At 36.3% G+C, this 13176-nt stretch overlaps 1 protein-coding gene across 1 annotated transcript in view; it reads left to right on the forward strand.

Moving 5' to 3' along the window:
* The window catches only part of LOC113812796 (DNA polymerase eta), a 53091-nt gene that overhangs the window by 4626 nt on the left and 35289 nt on the right, over window positions 1-13176 (forward strand). The window contains exons 2-8 of the mRNA XM_070126399.1: window positions 253-1078; window positions 1288-1432; window positions 1895-2029; window positions 2905-3113; window positions 3262-3461; window positions 6597-6820; window positions 8395-8518. Of these exons, the coding sequence (XP_069982500.1) occupies window positions 1305-1432; window positions 1895-2029; window positions 2905-3113; window positions 3262-3461; window positions 6597-6820; window positions 8395-8518 (1020 nt within the window). The 5' untranslated portion in view covers window positions 253-1078; window positions 1288-1304. The remainder of the gene's footprint in view (window positions 1-252; window positions 1079-1287; window positions 1433-1894; window positions 2030-2904; window positions 3114-3261; window positions 3462-6596; window positions 6821-8394; window positions 8519-13176) is intronic.

The following is a 13176-nucleotide window of genomic DNA, read 5'->3' on the forward strand; positions in this document are numbered from 1 at the left end:
TATGCTTAACCTCTAAATAAGAATTTCATTGACAGTAATTAATAACATCAATATCTTTAGAAAAAATATGAATTGGAATTAGTAAGTTTCCGTAAGATTTGACAATAATGAGAATGTTTTTAAAGTATGGTTGGTATTGGTGTAATTCTCCTTTTCTCTTTATTTCTTATGCTCCCTCAGTTTTTACTCTCTTTCCTCTTATCATATTGCTCACCTCACAAGACAATAAATTGCTGTGGATCTTAATTTCAGAACTTGGGCCAGAATTAAACCTAATCTTGGTCATAATGAAGAAATAGAAAAAACACTAACATGAAGAAGAAGAGGGGAACCAAGAAAATCAAGAAAGAGGTGGTTGAAAAGGAGGAGGAAAGCAAAGTGATCAAAGAGCAGACAGAAGCATTATCCACTGTATCCACCAGCGAAGGCTCACACAACACAACAGTAGACTTGAGCAATATCTTATCCAGCTCCCTTTCATCAGAATCGAGTGAGGAAAACTTCCCTCTTGACCCAATGGACATTCGGGAAATCAGTGCCAAGATTTCAGCATCTGAATTTATTTCATCGAGGAGGAAGGGAGAAATCTGGGATGAGATTTGCTCTGAGGCTGCAAGTAGTAAAAATAGCTGATCGTGTTGCAACTTTTTTTTTCTTTTTCCTCTTGTGATGTAAATTTTTAATTGTACAGTGGATAAGTACATTTAATGTTTTTAGTCTTTTGAGTAAATATTTGACATGGAGTGCTTTTGGACTTGTTGATACCAAAGAATAAGACTGAGTGATTGTTATAAGGAATTCCAAGATGATCAGTTTTATGCCATGAACTCCATTGTAAGGGCTTGGAAGGTGCCTCCTTTTGAAGGACTTAATTTGGCAGTGAGAGACCATTTCCAAGAGTGGAAGCCCTTCCCAATTTTTGACCATAGCCAGTCCTTGAACCACTATGCTGTGGGACCCTTCTGGTCCACACTTTATTACCATAGTACTACAACAGCCTTTGTAACACATCATCAGTTTTGAGCTACTGAAGCTTTGGAGGCCGATAGCAGTGCTAAAAATATTTATAAAATTTAAGGTAAGGATTTTTGTCCTGTTTAGTATAATTTTCTTGCTTTCTGTAATTTTTTTTGCCTATATTTTAATGTAAATAGATTCTTGACTAATTCAAGTTTAGGAACTATTATCATTTTCAAAATCCTTAGATTTGTGAAGATATTGCTATTCATTTCACCATTACCTTCCCTTACAGCTTTCTGTTATTTCTTTTTTGAATATTTTTATCAGAGCCAAACGAATGCAAGATGACAGACAGAGTGGTGGTACTCCTAGACATGGACTGCTTCTATGTGCAAGTGGAGGAAAGGGACAACCCTCACATAAAAGGGGTCCCAGCTGCTGTGGTACAGTACAACTCTTGGAAGGGTGGCGGGTAAGTTTTCCAATAAGGGCTCTCCTAATCTGTGGATGGTGTGGTCTCTTTGTGGTAAACTGTGAATGTTTAGGGTAGATTATGGGTTTATGTTTGAGTAGATGACAATAGGAGTAGATTTATTGCAAAAACAACATGTACATAAAAAACCTGTTTTTAGTAATTATGAGTGACTCAAACTCAGCATTTTAGCATATAGTATCTTTTTATATAAGGGTGTTCATATATTGTTTGTTATTTCATCAAATGTTGCCCATGTTTAAGAAAAAAAAATCTAGACTACTGTAAATTTATTTCATGCAACATGATGTGCTCAAACACAGATAAATTTGGTTATATGTATTATAGATCACATTTTCAGTGAGAAATCTATTTCATTACTATAAGCAACATTTCTACAGGACAGAATATATCATGTAAAATCAAGTACTCTTGATGCTAATATTTGTTTGATTTGTCCAGAATTATTGCTGTCAACTACGAAGCACGAGCCTTTGGTGTCAAGAGAGGAATGCGGGGAGATGAAGCTCGTGGCAAGTGCCCTGACATCCAGCTGGTTCAGGTGCCTGTAAATCGTGGCAAGGCTGACCTCACCAAGTAAGTGTCGATGAAGGATACTCAGAGCTTTACCACAAAGTATGATGCATGAAAGCATTATGGATAGTAAGGAAGGAATATGAGAAGTAAAGCATTTGTTAAGTAAAGCATGGTGAAAGGAATGTTTTGTTTTTCCTGAATCAGAATTTTTTGTCTAGCAGATACTGGTAACAAATATTTATCATCTACTAGATATAGCCTATAACATTATCATCACAAATTACATATAAAGGTATGACTTATAAGCATAGACAACCTAGGAAATTGTTGCTTTAGACTGAATCGTATGCATAGATGACTTTCTGATAAGGTGACAGTGACTGTAAACACTATATGCAATACTTCAATCATTTCTGGCATTTGTCATACTTCATGTCCTTGTAAGAACAATGTTGCTGTTAAAAGTTTGTGTCACCACAGACCATAGCTAAACTCTCCCATGACAACATTTTCATGTCACCTGCCATTTAGCAGGGGGCAGGCATAATTCGCCCTAAGTAGTTCAGATAAAAAGCCATCAGTGTGTTCTTAGAGCCAGCATTTTCTTCTTTCTTTCTTTGTCTCTTTGATTTTTTTTTTCCTAATAACTATGCATGGCTAATTTGCAGATAAAAGGTAAGAATTTAGATTTTTTTCTTTTGAGTATTTAACCCACTAGCGACAGTACATGTTCAAGCCGAAAAGGATATTTCCCGCGCAGCTTCAAAATCGGCTTGGTACCTGAATCCGGGAACCTGTCAGAGTGCAAACTCTGATCTAGTGTCGCACCAGCGGGACGCCCGGTAATATTTACTTTTCTGGGTGTCTCATATGTGTGACACCCGTCATAAGTGGGTTAAGTGAATATTTTGTCATTTTCTTTTTCTTTTTTTCAGGTATCGTGATGCTGGTAAAGAGGTTATAAAAGTACTGTGCGAGTTCAGTGACTGTGTTGAGAGAGCCAGCATAGATGAAGCCTATATAGAATTAACACAAACAGTAGAAGATAGGATCAAGAAGAAGAATGGCACCCACATTGCTACTGATATGCTGAAGTCAAGCTGGGTTGTTGGATATGATAAGACTGAGGATGGGGACCAACAAGGTATGTTGTAATTAGTGCTTGTTTTTTCAACTACAAGATGACTAACTTTGATTCTTGCAAATATGTCTATCCAAGGTTCAATGATAATGAAGAGAAAGATATTGAGAGGAGGGAGAGTAATAAGATTAATGGCAGGTTGTTTCTCCAGGAGTCAGAGAGAAGGGTGTTCATGAATGGTTAAACAGTGTTTTTGAAAATGGAGAGGATGCAGCTTTGCCTCTTGATTCCAACCATCCTCACTGGGATAATGTAAGATTAGCTTATGCAGCACTTATTTGTGAAGAGATGCGAGCAGCTGTCTTGGCGCAGACAGGGTTCAAATGTTCAGCAGGGATTACTCACAATAAGGTTTGTTGATACTTTTTGTTTATTTTTTGTCTAATCTGAGTGCAATTGCATGTCAGCTTATATTGAGGTGTTGGTATGTGATTAGAGTGAAATAGAAAGATATTTAAGTAATCTGATCATTATATAATGCATTTTTATATATGTTTTGAATATCCTCTCTGAAAAATACTCAAACACACTCACAAGTCTTCTTGTCCTATAGCTACTGTTACCATTACACTATTCATCACTAGTAAAAACTAAATCTGAAAAGATGCCTATCACATAACGGGGCGGTGGAGATTATTATATTTAGCTCAGAGGCCACAGAATGAAAAAGTTTGGGTTCCACTGGGCTGAATGTGTGGCTGAATGGTATTGTGGCTTAGCTATTTTCCCTTTCAATGTTACCTAGACTGGTCATATCCTTATCAAAGAGACAGCCATATTCTCAATCGCTGCAAATCCCTCTGCGTTCAGAATTTGCGAAGGCGATTGCATTGTTGTACCCACAGTCGAGGCAATGCAACGGAGGTCAGTGCTGATTGGCTCTCAAACCTGACTTTGCGACGGTCAGGTTCTGAGAGCCAATTAGCGCTGATCTCCGTCGCATTGCCTAGGCTGTGGGTACAACAATGCAATCGCCTTTGCAAACTCCCGTCGCAGAGGGCTTTGCACTGATTGTGAATTTAAGTGAGAGTTCTAATGTTATAACCAAATATCAGCATGTGAGATATTAAACTGAATTGAACTGAAAAAGGATGGATTAACCCATTAGCTCTAGTGGCAAAAATACATGCCATGTCTGCTGTATTTTTAGTTTAATAATTGTATTTACACAGAAGGCACCACATTTTCCTAGTCACCAAGGAGTTGATTATTTGTCTTATCTCATCTCTTTCCAATTTTACTTGTTTTGGGGCAGTATTTGTTTTAATTATTTTATTATTTCTGTTGTTACTAGTATTATGACATTATTATAATCAGTATGTCACTGATAATAATAACAGTATTGATATTAAAGAACATAAGAATGAAAACAACATTTTCCCACAAATTCAAAGAATGAAATTACTAGGGCCTACTAATTGACTCCTTGGCAACACTTGTGGAGCCACTCACAAAAAAACAACTACATTGAACATTGCATAAACCTGTGGCTAGTGGGTTAAAGTTGGTCATCCAGTATACAATTATTCATTACCAAACTTATTAATGGTCTAAACCTTTTTATGGTAATTAAGAGGATTTTTGCTGAATATTGAACAATGAAAGTAATTGAATGAGTACTGACAGTAGGAAAGATATTTCTCAACACTGGGTAAATGTAGGTAGCTATATGCCACTATTTTTATGCTGTCAGATTTAAAAAAAAAAAATTTATAAGGAAATCCCATATATTATGTTAATTATGCAGTAAGTAAGCTAAACCCATTAACGCTGGTATATTTTGAAGTTGAAAATAAAAGATTCTGGGCAGCTACAAAATTGGTGCATGGGGCTGGCCCAGACTCTGCCTGTACACTGGCCATGGCCCGCTGCTGCGTCGGAGCGTGAGCCCCGATACAGTATCACACTGGCGGAACGCCCGGCAATGTTTACTTTTTCGTGTGACTTATATGTTGGACACCCTTTGTTAGTTGGTTAAGATCTTGCTCTTTATGTTTTATTTATCTAGAATAACAAGATTATGATTGTATAGTAATGATTATAATGGATTAAGACTACAGAACTAGTATTTTGTTAAGTCTATAGTACTCAAACTTGATATATGCAATATAGAGCAGCACAGAAACTGTAAGAAATCAGAATAAGGATAATTAGTCAAACAGCATAATAAGTACTGAATTCTTGTTTATAAAACTATAATACTTCATATCTAGTATCATTTTCTTTTCATTTTCTTTAGGTTTGTAGGGTAGATCTTTGTGATCTCTAACACCCAGTAAAAGATAGGACAAGTTGTCAGTACAAAGGATGTATACATGAAGGAAATTTAGTTCCACTTTTTCAATGTTATAAGCTACCAGTAATATAAGGTCTCTATGAATCCTCATAATATCACTGAATTACACTTGGTGCTTTTCTGGACTTTGAGCAATTACTAATTGTGACAAGGTATTTCAAGGAAAAAAGTGCTCATTTATTTGATATGTTAATATAGGTGGTGAAACATCTTACTAAAACAATTATTTCCATTAGCCAAAGCTTGAATTAAAGATAAATGAAAGAATGAAGATATAAGTAAATAAGGAAAATAGAAAATAAATAATTGTATTAAATCTAAAATTCTCAACACAAGATCTTGAGGATTCCAGAAGTTAACCCACCAATGCCGGTATATTTTGAAGCCGAAAATAGAAGTTTCCGGGCGGCTACAAAATGGGCGCGCCGGGCTGGCCCGGACTCTGCCCGCATGCCAGCTGTAGCCTGCTGCTGAGTCGGAGCGCAAGCCCTGATACAGCAAAGGCAATTCCCCCCCCTAAAAACAAGTCCTCCCTTTACCATATACTTTCTGGTTATGAATTTCTTAGAACTCTCAGTAGTACAGGATGACCATTCAGACTGCACCTGGCCAGTGTTTGCAAGAGACCGGTGTCAACAATATTATACCATGTGCAATCCATTCTTAGGTATCTGCACTCATACTGTATTCAGATAATCAAACCTACTATAAACAGACCAACTTTAGAAAGAACCTGATTATCAAACTAATGAAGTCTAAAGAGTGATCAAGTGATCACTCAGTGATAACAAAGGATTTATTTGTGTATATTTTTATCATGCAAACCATTTTTATTATTCAAATAAATATTAACCCAATAGATTTGGGTTTCTTGTTTGCAAGCATGTATGCCTAAATCTTGGCATTAAGTTTCTTTTATTGTCAACTTTCATGGATGTGTGGCTTGTAGGCCAGGTCCACACAAATATTTGCTAATTTGCCTTTTTCTTAATTGTATATTGCTCAGTTATGCTACATCAAAATGATGATAAACTCCTTATTGAGCAGATACCATGTTATTGCCCCAGTTAGTTGACACTATAATTTTTTTTCTTTATGGTAAGACATCCATGTTACCCAGATCCAAAATGCTGATTTTGAAAGCATCTGTGATAATAATTCCTAATTATTTATTATTCATGTAATTTTAGATGCTTAGCAAATTGGCGTGTGGTCTCCACAAGCCAAACCAGCAGACTGTCCTACCACAGGATGAAGTTAGCCAGCTGTGGGATGGTTTGCCTGTAGGAAAAGTACGTCACCTAGGAGGAAAGCTTGGAGACTCACTCACTGAGGAGATGGGCTGCAACACAATGGGTGACCTGGCAAAATTGTCTCTCCAGCAACTAATTGGCAGATATGATAATAAAACGGCGTAAGAAGGATAACATTGTGTTTCATAGAATTATATCTTTGTGTGACAAAGTAGTTGTGTATGTATGTGTGTATCTGTGAGAGAGTGAAAGAGAAAGAGACCATGTTCCAAGGATAGTAATAGTAGTAAGAGTCTATAAGTAATTGATAAAGTGGTGCACCTCATATTTGGCAGAAGATTCAGATTCATACTTTTGAATGAATTATAGGTTGTATTCAAATTTCTTTCACTCAACAGTTTTTGAATGAATTGATAGACATATCTTATGAAGGCTCTTTGAAATTACACATAAAATTATTATTTGTTGACTTCCATTCATTAGTAAATAGACTTTGGAAAATATTTATTTCTTTATTAAAAATATATATTCATCTTAAGATATATATTTTTTAGCATTTCAGTAATGTTTATGTATATTTTCTTATTTTTTATGTATTACAAGGAAAGTATAGAAAATTTTGGAGTTAGTTCCCCATAAGGGAACCCAAAACATGAACATTAAAATTTGAGATGTTAATAAATAGTGCATAAAAGAAGCAAATCTGTAAGAATCAATCCTTAAAAGCAGGAATGGGAAATATAGAGGCAAAGCAGCTGTCATTAAACTTATTGTTATGCAGATAGTTTATTGTTGATATATACCACTGATAACATAGGATAAGTATGTCATTCCTTATTAGAGTACACATTCAGCGCCAAAGATAATAAGTTTTGAAGAAAAATTGCTGTTCCTGATAAGTCCTTAGCTTTTTGTCACAAAAAAATCTGCCATTCATACTTCTTTGGGTGTGTAATTGGATTTTTGGCTGGTGCCTGAAAACTTGGTACTCCCAAAAAGAAGTTATCCACCACATTTTATACTACCTTTGATAATTTCCTACATGATTTACATAGAGAACTGTCTAAAAGAGGCTTCAGTTTATTGCTAGTTAAAAAGAATGGAGATATTACATTTACAATTATTTTTCTTACACTGATATGTACAATTCTTATATATCACTGCTCTTGCAGACAAACAAATGTATGACACAAGCTTCAGAAATATTTAGACAAACCTTGCAAAATAATACAAATTCACACCTCATTGCTTTTTGCTTTGGCTTGAGATAATCATATGGACTGGCTACTAGCAGTTCTAATACATCACAGACAGCAATAAGTGTACTGATGGTTAGGATCCAAAGATACATGTCACATGAGAAGGGAATGCATTTTTTTTTTTACATATAATACAGCCACAAGTCAATAGCTGGAATAATAGTGTTCAGAGTAGGTATGCTCACAAATCACAGCCAGTGGATTAAAGTATAAGAAAATTATTTATAGATTACAGTGCATGTTAAGATTAACAATAGTATTGTAATATCAGCTGCAGTACTACCAGTTAAAGAAAAATCTGTTATTGTGCAAAAGGAAATAGTTGATTGCTGGAAAGCATGTATCCATATATCAATCAGTTCAAAAATTTATTAATTGTAGATTTATAGGTCAAAGATAGTTGAGTGGACAGAAATAGAGTTTCTGAATTCCATAAAAAATTGATCCACAAAAGAATATAAGGCACTTTTTTTCAGGCATTGGCTGTTCAAACTTGGTAAAGGAGTGGACACAGAGCAAGTCACTTCTCGCCAGTTGCCGAAAAGTATTGGCTGTGGCAAAAACTTCCAAGGAAAAGAGGCACTAAATACACAAGAGAAGGTAATATGTTTGGTTGTGTTTGAGGATGTTGCTTTCCAGCTCTTTTTGGACGTATTCCTTATTCTTTGAACAGCTCTTTTGCAGGATAATCATATTATTTGTTATTTTATGTTTTAACCATGCTGATTATTTATTACCTTTTATGCCTCGGCCTTTTCCCTATCTGATTATTATGAATGTGTATATTTTTTATTATACATTGTTTGTCATTATCATTGATGGGCTGTTGCTATCATATGCCAAGTCACCGATGCATATTATCATCACCACCCCTCATAACTGTTATCACTATTTTTTCTGTAGTAGATAAGAGTGGGATTGAATCTTTTAGACTGAAAAAGATTTTTAATCCTTCCAATGTCGTAGGCTGCAGACACAGGCAGGTTGAAGTAAATGTAGTATCCTTTGTCTTCATGATTATTGTTATCATTTCTATGTTGTCTCATTAAGTGCTTAAAGTATACAGTTAACCCACTAACGCGGGTATATTTTGAAGCCGAAAATAAAAGTTTCCGGGTGGCTTCAAAATCAGCGCACAGGGCTGGCCCTGACTCTGCCTGTGTGCTGGCTGGGGCCCGCTGTTGAGTCAGAGCGAGATCCCCGATACAGCATCACACCGGCAGCACGCCCGGCAATATCCCCCCCCCTCCAGTGTTATAAAACTTTTGGTTTAAACCCATTTGTGCCACCTCCCTGACATTGTGGATATGACCTCTGTTACTGTCAATCAGATCTGGTATATATATTGCTGCCTACAGCCTTGATCCAATGGGTATACTTGAGACTGACAAAGGTGAGCAGTACCATATTATAGAGAATTATATTCATAGGGTAAATAGGAAGTCACAATACATAGAGGGGTACATATACAAAATGATTTTATAATAACCACCATCATGGTACCCCTATGCAGAAGTTGCCCAGTTTTAAGGCACTGTTGTAACTGTGCAAAAAATGCTTTATTCTATGAGACAAAAAAGTTTCATGTGACCCACTGACCAACTCCAGCAAAGAAAAATATAGAAACTCAGAGATCTACAGTGCATGCAAAGAACATGGGCTTGTGAAGAGCATCTTAAAACAAGGAATTTTATAATTAAAAGCTGACAAGTGAAAGTAGAAGATCCTGTTGGGAAGTTAGAAGCTGCTGAGTGATCATGGAAATTCAGCATAGTTTTATTAAACTTAAAAATAAAATATGTTGGACCATCACATCCTTGAGTTCTGCACAATGCATCCTCTGGCAGTGAGGCTGAAAAGGTGACAGGGAAACCTTTGGGTAGGTTATCCTCCACCTCAGTACTTCCATGTTGTCATAATTTGTCCTGGCCCTTAGTTGTACTCCATTCTGGTTATCTGCATTGAAAAACTATTGGTTCTCCAAAATGCATGGGTGAGGAATCTCATATGGGAAAGTTAAAAGAAAGAACGAAAAATAGAAAACATCAAGACAAATCATTGACTGCATATGAGTCTGGGTCAGTGACAAGGCTTGATGCCATTTTGAACTTTCCCACATGGTATTTTCTGGCCATGTATTTCGGAGATTGAAGCATGATTTTTAGTTTGTGCTACAGGAGGTCTAGAATCTGAAGTAAGGATCATGATAGCAAAGCTGAAAGAATGATCTCTCTAAGTTGAGGTCCCTTTTATATGGATCCACAAAATTTGATGTATCCCTAATAACAAGGATCCAACTGTGCTTTTGTTAGTTACAAAATGTGTGCTTGTAATTTGACTATCAGTTTGCCAAATGCACATGCTACTCTCTACCTCTGTGGCAGAGAAATGCACATTTACACAGACTCGAGGATTGGAAAACCAGGATGACATGACTCATAGGCAAACCAGCCTGAACCTTCACAATTAAGTACATGGAAATTCCATGTCTTGGTCATGATAATCAAGGCAGAGCTTCCAACAAATTTCATTAGTTTAACCCACTGAATCACAGGGACATATTTGTCTTTCAACTTGCTTTATCTAGACCTTAATAGACTTTTCCTTGCACAGACTCCATATCCTGTTTCTATGTAGTAAGTAACTCAATTCAAGAAAGAAAAATATGTAGCATTTTATTGTGTTTTAAATTTTTTTTTAATATTTTCTGTAATACCTGCACTGCTAATCCCAATAGGATGCTGAGCATGGGAATGGCATCCTCTGTGGAAACTTCCAGTCATGACTCATGGACATTACATTCCACACTTATTTATCAGTGGGATAATGCAAAAGTCTTTTCTAAATGCCAAATGAGTCTAATCACCTTCCAAGAGCTTTGTGCACCCAGGCCTTCACTAGTGATGGCAAGTTTGTGTCACCCGGCCTGAGCTCATCTTTTCCCATGATGGCATGTTTACATCATTTGCCTCTCAAGACAAATTTTTTCATGACATGATGATCACGTCACCTGGATCAAAGGGATTAAGAGTCTCAGAGTAATGCTGAGCCAAAGAAAATAAGGACATGGTATTGTAAACCAATTGGATCTAGATGCTTTGCTGCCATCATTTGGCCCAAAATATGGGCATTAAGCTTTCATGAGCGGACAGTCTGATGGGTCTGCTGCTTGTAGGCTGGGTGGAAACTAACCCTTGTGTGTGTTGACGAGACACTATGCCATTCCTCTGTTATTTTATCTTGTTCGGCTTATGCATTTTTTTTTTTTTTTTTTTTTTTTTTTTTTTTTTTTTTTTTTTTTTTTTGTCATTTTCCAATGTATATATTTGTCCTTTGAATTGCTTTATCCTGATGGTAATAGACAGTTTCTCTTGCATAGCCTCCAATCATCTCTAGGTAGTCTGTAAGTCAGTGCAATAATAATAACAATAAGTAGCATTTTGTTATTTTTGTCTTTTTTTCATGATATGAAATTTTTTGTGATACAACATGTGCTGTAAGTCATGGTCGGCGGGGATAGAGTCCTGATCTTGGAAAAAGAGTTCTCCAGGCATGACTCACGTATATAACATTCCACACTCGTTTATCAATGGAAATAATGCAAAAGTCCCTTCCTAAACGCCAAATGAGTCTAATTGCCCACAAAGAAGTTTCTGCTCTCATTGTGAGTCTTTTCCGACACTCTTGCCCACGCAGTGACAAGTTGATGTTACCCAAATTTTCCCATGATGCCATGAACACATCATCTGCCCCTCATGCCAATTTTTTTTTCACAATCTGGTGGTCATTTCATCTGGATCATAGGGGTTAAATCTTTTCTACAAAGTAAGTGAGGAATGGGTGGAAGAGAGGGGTGGATAGGACATAGCCAATGTCATTTTGGTTGATAGAAACTAGGTAGGACCATTCATGATGAGGAAGATGACACCATACATGGCAGTATAGTTGAATGAAAGGCTTTGACCCAACTGGCATTGTGGATGCATGTTTGAAATAAGGCTTCAGTCCCACTGTTGACTATTCAAAGAATGGTTTGAATACTAGCCATTTACAATGATTGTGCTGGGTACTGGTGAAGAATTATATAATATAATTGGAAAGAGCATAAAATACAATGAAGTTATCATACTTAGAGCAGATTCTCATATGTTGTTTGACATCATAGCTTTTAAGTGAAATGCAGTGTTATTGCTTAAAAGAATATTAAGTGCCATTGACAGCACATTCATTTCCAATTAATCAAAGAGTCAGATGGGAAAGTGTTGTTGCATGGTAAGATAGAGTTGACAGAGATGGGTAGACTCTTGAAGAGGAAAGCTGTTTTCCAGTGGAGTGTAACTGCAATGGGATTTCTGATCAGACTAATTTCATTACTTGTGTCTGTTTTCTTGTGAGATATTGATGTGTTCATGATGAGAATATGGGGAATAGACATGATTAGCTGCTGTAGAGGGAAGATGCACACTTCTGTGGCAGCAAACAAATAATTATTGTAATATTTGTTTTCTCCATTAATGGGAGGAAAGATGGTATAAGAAGCAGAAACAAGATGTTGTGTGAGAAGCACATTGTTTTGGTTAATGTACTAACTTGTTAGTCCATGTATCACCCAAATCACAAGTAGTGAGATTCTTTGTGTTGCTTGATGTGATGGTACTATTGTGACCACAGGGTGAAAATCTTACTTTATTAGAAGAACATTTGAGGTGACCATTGCTATGTTTTCTTTGTCTCTTGCCTATGAATAAGCTTCCATTGTCATTAGATGGGATTTCTTTATGAGGAAACGCATTCACTTGAAAGTTTTACTGATGGTATTAGCAAGGTATCACTTCAAATGTATTTTCATGGGTGCAAAACTTGTTCATTATGGTATATATTGGAAATATGAATACTGCTATAGAATATATACACAGTATTTAAAAGCAGCCTACAAGGAAAATGCCTTCCAATTCATAAGAATTGATATTTGACTTTTGGTATTTTTGTTTATTGACTACAAAATCTTGTTCATTTTTAGTTTAAAAAGCTGCAAAAATTATCCAATCTACTGACCAGCTCACAACTTAAGTGCAGCCTCTTTGCTGAGTCTGAAGGAGCTCCTCCTATTCTTCATATCCTAGGGCCAAATCAGACCTGATTATACTGTCTCTTGGGTGAACCATGTAGGATTAATATCAGGGTTGCAAACATGCTGAGCCTGATATGAGAAGTGTGGGGATAATGTATCTTCCATATTGTATTTGATTATGGGCAGT

This window comes from Penaeus vannamei, chromosome 10 (assembly GCF_042767895.1).
Source record: "Penaeus vannamei isolate JL-2024 chromosome 10, ASM4276789v1, whole genome shotgun sequence".
Lineage (NCBI taxonomy): Eukaryota > Metazoa > Arthropoda > Malacostraca > Decapoda > Penaeidae > Penaeus > Penaeus vannamei.